This window comes from Ctenocephalides felis, unplaced genomic scaffold (assembly GCF_003426905.1).
Source record: "Ctenocephalides felis isolate EL2017-DRISC unplaced genomic scaffold, ASM342690v1 CF-g0.4_SCAFFOLD_01170, whole genome shotgun sequence".
In the NCBI taxonomy this organism is placed as follows: domain Eukaryota; kingdom Metazoa; phylum Arthropoda; class Insecta; order Siphonaptera; family Pulicidae; genus Ctenocephalides; species Ctenocephalides felis.
The window spans coordinates 4,170,047-4,181,517 of NW_020537324.1; the positions used below are offsets into that span (position 1 = coordinate 4,170,047).

The 11,471-nt window shown below is 30.9% G+C and overlaps 1 protein-coding gene across 1 annotated transcript; it reads right to left on the reverse strand.

The window, feature by feature from the left end:
• Nucleotides 1–325: 325 nt before the first annotated feature.
• On the reverse strand, nt 326–1,276 carry LOC113366044 (solute carrier organic anion transporter family member 4C1-like). The gene is made up of 4 exons (XM_026607595.1): nt 1,067–1,276; nt 851–981; nt 506–775; nt 326–375 (listed from the first exon to the last, which is right to left on the reverse strand). Exons 1-4 carry the CDS (start codon nt 1,216–1,218, stop codon nt 326–328), a joined length of 603 nt encoding a protein of 200 aa, XP_026463380.1. The 5' UTR covers nt 1,219–1,276.
• Nucleotides 1,277–11,471: the final 10,195 nt, after the last annotated feature.

Genomic DNA, 11,471 nt, shown 5'->3' on the forward strand with positions numbered 1-11,471 from the left:
ACCTAACCACCATGCTCCTAACCCATCTAGGATCATTATATCAATTGTTGGCGTCAACGTTGGCGAAATGTAGAACTTTAGACAGACCTAGCCAAGGCATAACCGGTTGCAGGTCCGAGCATACGAAGAAAATAAGAAAAACCTAGATAAAATAACAAGATAGTGTTATAAGCAGGATGGAATTTGGATAATGTATATACATGTTGTCTTACTTATCAGTGCTGGTGTTTTAGATTTTTTTGGTGTTATCGTCCATATAGGAACACCTAAAGTGTAGTATATAAAGATCCACCGACTCCAGAAATTAATTGGGCAGCAAATAGTATTATTTGAGGTGCGATGCTCCTTCTTCTGTTTCGCATTCAACTCCTTCGCCTATTTTATAAATAATAATGAATAAAAATAGGTAAGGACATTGTGGGTTTCAGATCTTAGAAACCATGGACATGAAACATAGATAAATATTACAGTTGTATCAACTGATCTAGGATTTGTGTCTGTTTACCATCAGTGTGGCACAAAGTTTTCCTCTTCTGTTTATTAAGAACTTCAATGGTGGCATTTTGATCGTAGACAGCTCCATATTCGGTGGTGAGTCGAAGGGCATCTTGTCCAGGGCCGTACAGCAAATGAGGCAGAGCCGTCAGAAGGCAGAATAATACCACGGAATAAAGCCCTAGGGCAATCCATCGAGGTCTGTGTCCTCTTCCAGCATAATAGCTCACGATCATAGAAGCAAATAAGGCACTAATATCGTTACCGACTGTTATTATACCTGGAAATTAATAGAAGAAATCTACTTAATACAATATCGCAAATTCAATCTTTAATTTTATTAATAAAGTTATACCTGTTGTTTTGCTAGGAATTTTAAACCGTTTTTCAAGTGTCGTGATGGTTCCATTAAAATATGCATAAGTTGCTGAATATATGCAACCGACAACTCCATACAGAACTACGTAGGCTTTTTTATTTGCAAACCTAATAATAATAATAATATATATTATTCACACCTCGACTGGTGCATCAAGGTGAGATGTCTTAAAAAATTAATTAATTATTTTACCTTTGTAAAAATGGTCCATGAAGAAACCCCATCCCACAAGAAGTCTCTTCGGTAATCTCCATCTGTTTGTATCTTTCTTCAAAATCATCATCATGATTCGTCTTATCATCTTGCACACCATTTAAAGCTTCTTCCTTTTTCTCGTTGTTCATTTTTACAAATAATTTATTACAATTCGATAAAAATTTTCACACCATACTTTATTCCAAAATATATTTTATATTACAAAAAATCTATTTTATATTTGTTCTAATTATGATACTGCGTCCGTCATCAGCCGAAGACGAGGACGTCCTATCTGATTGTTGGCATTAACAAATGTTTTTTAATATTAAAACACACATCTCGTAATATTAAATAAGATATCACTGATTTTTTGATAAGAAAAGCAATAGAAGTCGATGGTCTATTGTTGATATCAGCTTCTTAGTGTCTGTGAAAAATGATAAGGCTTGTTGTATTAATCAAAAAGGTGTACATATGAATTATTAAAAGACGGCGCGAAATTTTAGTTTGTTTTGTGGTCTTATTGATACAAATTACGGGCAAAATGAAGAAAATGTCGTATAGAAGAATTTATGCTCTTTACATAATTATTTTGGACACTTAAAAATAAAAATGATTGTAAACAATACCAAGAATTACTGAGTATAATAATATATAAAAAAATATCTGTATATCCATATAAAAAAATAACAGAAGAGCGTGAACAAATAAATATATATAAGAAAATTAGTAATTAAAATAGCTAAAAATTATTAAAAAAAAAAATAAAGTCTTGATAAAAGATAAGAATTGATCTTAAAATTTTAGACACAAATTTCAATAAGCATTCCACATGTTTCGAGTATTAGGTAGACGCTTTTTCAGTAAATAAAAAACAAAAAATATATAAAAAACACAAAAATTATAAGCAATGAGTAGGTCATATTTGTGAGAAAATTAAACCAAATTTAAATATAACTGTGGTTGTTAGAAACTTATTTATTTTTTCAAATTACATATGTAATTACTTTCATATTAATAATCGTCAATATTTGTAATTTGTAATTTACTTATACCTTATACTTATACCTTTATAAAAAAAACTTTATTGTTTACTACTACGTATTCATATTGATTTAATTTTAATTAAAAAAATACCGAAAATTTTGGAGGATTTGACGAAAAGGCGGTAAATGGGAACAATTTTCGTCTCTGAACTTTGAAATTTATCCTGATAAAATACAATGTTCATCATAAAGAACTTTAACTTTGTACGAAAATGCACTTTAAAATGGACAATCTGATATTAAGCGTGAAATTCAGATCTGAAATATCGATTTAAAAAAAGAATAACCTTCCAGGACTTTACTGCAATATTAAATAAAATAGAAGTAATAAAAAATATATGTATCTCAATTAGAAGGATAATCATTGTGTTGTTTTCTAATAACAATTGATGTTAAACAAACAAACAAAAAATATGCTTAGATCATTGGTCGTTAAATAAATCCTCAACTCACCGTTGGCTTATTATGCAATCACACGAACAACAAACTAACACGTTCACTTCCCCAAAAACACAACTCAAAATCAACATGCACACATCATATATTTGTCCTTTATCCTTTTTTGAAAATCTATTTTTGAAAATGAATTTACAGAATCCTCATTTTGTCCATTTGTATTTTTTTGGACACGCGACCGTCAGCAGCCTGTATCTGCCTATTAAGTTAACTCATAAGCCGGGAACGTAAGTGGACAGTGGTTGGGAACGATTTCTCTATTATCATCTACGAAACCGAATGCAAACAAATAAATTCTGTTGTCGAAATTTTATATTTGGTTTACTTTTGTACGAAGATATTACTACTATCTATCTATCGAGTTATTGGTACTGATAACAGATGCATTGATTTAGGAAAGAAGGAGCTCTAATAGACACAACTTGTGAGCAACAGATAGTTTTCAGATCTATTTTCTCAATATTATATCCAATTTTGGATTTCGGAGAGTTTATATTGCAAGACCAATCATCAAATATTGAACAATATTCTAATATAATTTTAGTCCTTTATCATCGTGGTTAGTATTAATATTACAATCAAAATCCCATTAACAAATCAATTACTGATATAAAAGTACAATAGTTATTTTTTGTTATTAAAGACAATACTCGACTTGAGTGCTAACTGCAAATATTCATTGATTTATCAGTTTAATACAAACCGATGCAATTCATTATATATAAAAAATGTTATCACCAGACTATAAAAAATTATATCAATAACCGTCAGCTTCTGGTAGAAAATTGCGTTTGTTGATTTATTAAACAAATAAAGATTAAGCAAATAAGAACTTCTGCTAAATCATTGCCTGTTATATAATTTTGATGAAATTTTCAATAGTAGTTCGATAGTTTATTCCCACTTTCTTCATTTTACATTGGATTTCATTTGCTATAAACAATACATATAAATGTTATTAAAATCCTCTAAACAATATCATGTTATAAAGTGATCTTTGGCCTCGCGGTAATTAATTTTTTTCAGATAATGATATTTAAAGAAGCGGAAAAAATGTTTGTTTGTAAACATAGATTTTAATTAAAACTATGATGTGTTTGCAAACATGATTTTTGAAATAAATAAATATAGCTGCGAATAAATCAGAAATTCATATGACCCAAAAAAGCTGATAAATGAAAAAAAATGCAAAAGGAACTGCCTAATATTCGTTTCACAAATGTATATTATTTTATGTGGAATCTTTAGTGCACTATTTTAATTGGCAATTTACTAAAGTTTTTTCTTAATTTTTTAATGTTATTATTTATTATTTAAATATTATTTGAGCATTTAGTCCAAACATAAACCTGAAGCAAATGAATCGATTCTTGGATGTTGTATAGGAAGGGAAACCCTGAATAAGATGGGGCTACCCATTTATCCAAAATATATGAATTCTTGCTATTATCGAAATACATATTTTTTTCGTTATTATATGAACCAATTGATTCTATTTGATTTAATCGTAGAAGCTCCTGGCATATATATATATATATATATATAATATATATATATATATATATATATAGAATTTTATGATATGAGTGGAACGAATATTAATTGTTTAATATGAACAAAACAGCACTCAGAGTACTGTGTCAAGCATTGCAAGGAATAGTTGGTGTTTTTTGTATACCAAAAATTAAATGAAATTTAAATAAATTATTAAAGAATGTGTAGTATATAAGTAACTGTTTTTGAAATTACACTGAAGATGAGACACACCATGGTCTCGAAACGTCTGTAATCATAAAATAAAGTTGTGTTAAACAAATCTGAGTGCTGTTTTGTTCATATTAAACAATTAATATATATATATATATATATATATATATATATATATGATTTAGTAGTTAATTAATATATATATTCTTGCATAATACTTTTTCCAAAAATATGTAGTTTTCTAAAAATACTCATGTTGATAAAATTATAATTAAAAAGTGCATACCTGTAACACCTGTAATACCATAAACACATAAACTTCTATAAACATATGTAATAATTAGAATTAGATCCTAATTCGGTCATGACATATCTGCTTAATATTTTCAAAAATACTATCTTAGTTCAATTTTCCATCCTAAAGATTATCTTTTACCTTAAGTTTCCCAACATCTGTACTTAGAGTGCAGATTACTTTAATAAACTAGCTTAATAATTCCGACCACGCGTCGTTCCACTATTTATTCGTGCCTCGATAGAGTCCGCGCGTTGGCTCGTCTCTGCGCTAGACCTAGAGCTGTATTCAAATTGCGGTTCGGCCGAGGTGTCCGCGAGCCACTTTACGGCCTAATCATAATCTTCAAACACTCCAAATCGCCAAGTTCCAGGAGATCTGTGTCATATGCAAACTGGGTCTCCTGATCAAGGACTCATGGAGATGGGTAAAACAATTGGCAATTGTGCCTCGCCATACCTTACTATTTTTATTAGGATGAAAACAAAAAATAATATAATCTTAATTTGAAATATGTTCTTGATGTATTTATATAAATGAGTACATTTGTCTTAATATGATATCGACGTTATCATACTCTATGAGAAAAATAACGTGTTCAAAAGGCTTTGAATTCTATAAAATAATTTGCATTCATAAAATATAACCAACCCTTTAAAAATGTAAGCGTTCAAAGAAATCTGCTCAATAAAATTGATAATTAAATATTAATATTTCTATTACAAAGTCTTCGTTTATTCGTCTTTAAATTTCCATCTCCGTCGTCGATATTGTATCGAATTCATGGAAAAGGGCGCATTATGGAAATTCATTCCATCTTCTGCGGATCAGAATACTTCTTTGAAAATATTTGTAGAAATATAAAAGACGGATTAAAAATAAAAATGTGTGCGCACGCTAATGTCGTCTCGGAACACTTTTAATGCGCGGCTCTTTAGAAAAAGTTCAACCGGGAGCGATTGGAGAAAATAAAAATTATATGAAAAGGTAGAAAGCATGTACAATTTCTTTTTGAAACTTGTAATATACAAGTTAATCTCGCAGCCATCGAGACGATACTGTATCGATAAAATTGCCAGGAGAATGAGGAGAAAAGTTTGCGAACGATGTTGAGGATTGACTATCTGTGCGTGTAGTAATAATTTATAAGCTCTCTTTAAGTTTGCTTGCTGGGGAATGATATATTTTGAAACGATATTTTGTGATTCTTGATGAACAATAATATACAATATTCCAAACATAAATCATAATGCTTAATAAAATTATGAAGGAGCACCTTACTTAAGTTGCATTACTACTGCCTTGATAGACCCTATTTGGCACCTTACTTCTACTTACAAAATTTATTATAATTTCTTAAAGTTATTCAGAAAAGATATATTTTTTTAAATTTTTATACAAAGATATGTTTATTTATCCTTGCGGTTCGCAGACCTCCTCTTCCCTGTTAATCAAACTCCTCCTGAATTTATCGTCGTACAAAATCTCCCAATTGGAAAATGCTTATATCATCTCAAACATATGCAGAAATAATGATACGAATAGCATAGATTTCATTGAAATATATAGCTAAATATTATATATTGTACAAGGAAGTATTCGCATTTCTACATACTGGCGAGGACTTACTTATTCTGCCAGATGGGACGCGCAATAATGGAATTTCATATTTGTATTCTGGAACAGGACCGACATCAATCGGGGAAAATAAATAGAAATGATTATGAATGAGTTAAAAATCGTATTTAGCAATCCCAAAAGTTGAAAATTAAATATTTTATAGAACAAAGACTGTCAAATGTGGGTATAAATAAAACTCTTTAAATTTTGGTCAATAAACTAATTGAAATACATATTGAAAGAGTCTTTGTTAAAATTTATTTACACACATTTTTAGATAAATTATACAAACACAATAAAAATCACATCTTGCTATTATTTTTAAAAAAATTGTAAATGCTATAACTATTTTATTAATAGATCTATTTTTGTATATTTAATGTTAATGCAAATTTATTTACTCTTTAGTTATTTACTAATAAGGATAAAACAATATAAAAAATTGCAAAATTAAATAAGTCATTTAATGATTGTGTGAATGAATAAATCCTTTCTATCAGTCTGTTATCATTACATATCTGCTAAGAATAAAACCCTTCGTGGAATTTATAAACTGAAGCTTTATAAAATTACCCATAATAAAATAGAAACTCGAACAAGTAGCGGGATTTCTAAAGACGTTCACATTCGAAAGGCAATATTTATATTCGTATGAATAAAATCAGAATAAAAATGATTGAAAATTGAGACGCACGCATTGCCTTATTCCTATTATTGCAGATGATGGAGAATGCATTTCGATGCAACATTGCATTTCGGTATTCGGTATATATTTTAAATTTTTTGAAACGCTGCATACATATGCTGTATCAGAATAAATAAGTTGAGAAATAATAAAAAATAAAAAAGCTGATATGCCATTTGTTAGTAGATAGCTTCATATTTTTATTTATATTTATCTATCCTTACTTCACTAATATTTATCATTATTATACTACTTGACACAAGAACAATAAAAAAAACTTCTCCACGTCTCTTACGTGATATTTCGTGATTTTTAGTCAAACTTCCTCTCCTTTTTAGCCTTACGTTATTAATGGGCGCCCCCCTAGTCTGTTTACAGGGCTAGAATTAACTAAAATTTTTAGGTTAAATGTAATGATGAGTAGCCACTCGTATTTGATTCTTTCCTCGCCTAAGTGATTAATTAGTAGTTCCTACTCACTAAGAAGATAGTTTCCCCATAACAAATATTAGAGCGTTGTTCGTGTTGATTCAGCGCAGGGCAGATCAAAGCGAGCGTCGTTACCCCCTTGGCCAGGGGTTATGCACATTCGAGCGGCGACTATCGGCATCGGCAGCAAGCAGCAAGCAATAGCGAATATAGCGAATGTGCCATGATCAAAAGGCGCCACTTCGCCACTACGCCAGTTTCTAAGCTAGTTAGGAGTAGTTTGTCTAACATAAACGCATTCGGGACGAACGGATCGATAAATGATATGCCGATGGACAATAACGATAACGGACATATTGATTGGGGTAGGGTACAGTTTCGTAGAGTTTTGCATACTTGATTTACAGACACACGTACGGTCGAAAAGGCGAATCATTTAGTACAGAATAAAAGTCGAAATACTGTCAAAATGCCATGCAACATGTGTTATCGAAATCCAACTTCACTCATATGTTATCAAGTAATATCCCAAAGATGCTGTTATGATTACATCGTTTTTTTTTTGACATTTGTACGTTTTCTAGGTTAGGTTTTTTGCTTCTACATAACATAGCCTTGCCATAACAATGGTCTATCTTACGGCAGAATCGCACCCTTAAATTTTAATGTAAGTATAATGTAATCAGGCTCTCGACCTCTTTGTATAACTGCAAGTAAATTTTAAAATAATTATTACGATTTAATCAATGATTTGGTACTGTATTTTAAAATAATACAATTCCTATTTGTTGTTGAAGAGCATCTCGTCTTGGAATAAATACGCCCGCGCATTCTTATTCTTATACGACGACGCCGCTCGGGGTTAAGTTCCATAAGTCAGTTTCTCGGCGGTTGAGTCGGGCTTTCCGCCGACGATGGAGACAAAAGAATTAAAAGATACAGTCGGGCATTTGAATAAAACCGTTTCTGGACCAGCGAGCGATGTAATCCCACTGTAATATAAGAGAAAGAGAGAGATCTTAAAAAGCAATTAATTCCTGAGACGGCCGACAGAACCGCGCTTTGTTTTCTACTGAGTGGAAAGGGTTTTCCGTACCGATATCATTATTGTTCCTCTAGTAATTACGCGGATTTATCCTCGTGAATATTAAAATTATACAGCCAAGAGTATCGCTTATTTGGAATAGAGAGCAGTTCTTGAGAGTATAAGGTTTCGATATTGTTAGGCGAAGGAAACTCATTGACCGCAGAACAAAAGTTACACTCAGGATGAAAAAGAATCACAATTTATTCAACAATGCGAACGTAAATTAAATATATAAAATCTAAAATGTAAATATAAATGAATCACAATATAAGATATATTTGTCTAAAATTCAAAGATTTGTAAACTTGTTTTCGATCTATTCTCGTTTTTGAAAAGATTACTCAAAATAATAATATTCTAAAACGTCTAGTACCTACTTATTTGTATCAAAAACGATCATTTTACGAAAAGTGCGGCTTAAATCGCCGAAAGTGGACAACAAATAAATCCGCCTGTGCCCCGGCAGCCACTATTGAACATTAAGATCGTCCCAGGTCTCTTCGGACAATAATATATTCAGAGAGAATCTCTCCAAGTGGGGTCGAATCGTTCGGATCGCCTGACAAGGAATATCCTACGATGATAAATCATCAATAATCTGGAATCAAAATATACTAGGAGATTTATTGCGCGCTAAGACTGTTTTATTATGTAGAGAAGTGGTGAGTTCAGTCAATGGACCCAGATAACAACTTCGACGGAACGGGACACGGACAACCATAATTCATCGCTGATTTGATATATATTTTTACGAAATTACGTCGTGGTTGTAAAGACAATATTTTTCGTGCCCAGATTTTCTTGTTGATATAACAGATCTACCGGAGTTGATATGACGGAGTATAGATATTTGGGATACGGGAAAAAACTCAATGCAAATGTGTACATTTTAGGCAATGTAGATTAAATGAGTTTTAAATTTTTTTTAAAAAATCAAAATATTTAATATAGCCTAATTTTTTAAAAAAAATCAAAATTTTCAAAAAAATCTGTTTTCAAAATTTTTTAAAGCTTCTCAAGAAATTGTGAGTTCCAGCAATTTACGATGACAGGCACTACTAGTTAACATCTGAGATTATATAATACATTATTAAGTTCACCAACTCCACACTAATAAAATTAGTCATGCAGTAATACACTTTCTTTTTATTTTATAGTTACAATTATTAAAATAGCCTAATTAAAACCATCTTCTTAATAATTATCACGATCTCTTAATTTCTTTACCTCGTTGCGGTCTCAACTCATCTCAACTCGACATGACCCCCGAATCCTTCCTCTTAATAAAGCATCGTTTCGTATCTAGATCCACGTTCAGAATTTATTCGTTGCGATTTAATTGAAGACTTAAATTTTAACCCTTTTTATATAAAACGTTTTAAATACATTCAGACTGTAAGTGTCGGTGAAATTCCGGCATTAAAATAAAACAATCCCGGCCGTATAACAATAAGAGGAATATAGCGGCATCAAATTGTTCCTTACTGCGGTGGACACGTGCGCGGTAATTAAGACGATAATTATATTATAAAGATCATCAAGTGGCAGGAGCCGGTCTGATTTATGGGACTATTAGGAATAAATACTAAAGACTAAAGGAAGTTTATTTATTTGTACTGTTTTTATTTCGATAAAATCCCGTAATTTACAAAATTTAGGAAATTGTTATAACCTTAAGTCTGGAATTGAAACAAGTCGTACATTTTTGAAACTTTTTATATAAAGACATAAAAAAACATTTCACTCACAAATCTGATTGGATATTGATGATATTTATAATATTTTATTTATATGTATTATATTTTATTTCAATAATGTATAATTCTTCTACACGTGGCATTTATATTTGCGAGTATAATTAAAAAAAAATGTAACAAAAATGAATTAATCATATTCCATCAAGCGCCTTTCATTAAAATCGCTAAGCAAATCTAATAAAAGCTTCTAAAAAAAGGTTCTGCGTCGAAGAAACGTCCACTATGAGATCTTTTTCAATTATCATAATACTCTTATTGTTTGATGAGAAATTATAAAAATATTCAAATTGAATCGAGCCGAGGAATCGAGCATTGTGCTATGAGATGTCTATTCTTATTCTTATTCTCATTTCGCATTTTTCTTTTCGTCTAATGCTCGGACTTATATTTTCCATTGTATGCATATTTAAAACAGGGATTTGCCATCCGAGGAAGAATTCTGTGTAACCCTTTCTGTAGGGGCTCTGAAAAATGAAAATATTTTTAGGACTTTTCCTGGATTTACCTACACGTTTAGAAATATTTGCATGAAACGCGAATTAATTGTGGACAGGTAGAAAATAATTGGGAAAATACTACCGAGCACCTACTGAGGGCAATGGACATTATTTTGGTATTGTGAAATTTCAAAATACTCAGTCCTTGTTTTCTTCAGTACAAATAATGTGCCATAAATTTTCTGTATATACATATGGATAAACCACAATCGCTTTACGTCGATACTTGTTCCCCAAATATCGTTTTCTCGGTGCATTTCTCGTGCATAATCCAAGGAGTATTTTATGTCCTTCTTGGATCACACCGGAGAATTTCCTCTCGGAGAAACCGCTAAGTCTCCTTACTGACCGCGAGAAGACGCATCACCTAGGACAGGTGAGAATTTGGAGCACAATTGTGCAATCTTGGGTAAATGATGCGAACCAGATGAATTTGGACATTTTCTGGAATTCGATGTCGAGATAGCAATTGGGATTTTAATCTTTATTTATACGTTATATATCCAGAAATAAAATCATTTTCGACTATGATACTTATATCAATTTAGCCACTTTAATTAGACTATGACAAGTCATATTTAATTTGAATCTAACGTAAGAAGATTTCAATTAGTTAACCAATTTTTATTTGAATAATTCCATATAACAAAAATCAATAATAGTAATTTCCAAATACTACATTCTAACTTGATTTGGACTCAAATATCAAAAAACACCATTATAATTAGATTCTAATCAGACACTTGTTGGATTCTCGTGAGAATTCTTTATTTATACATTTATTATTAGGTTTATTTTTCAATCATGTTAATTATCATTT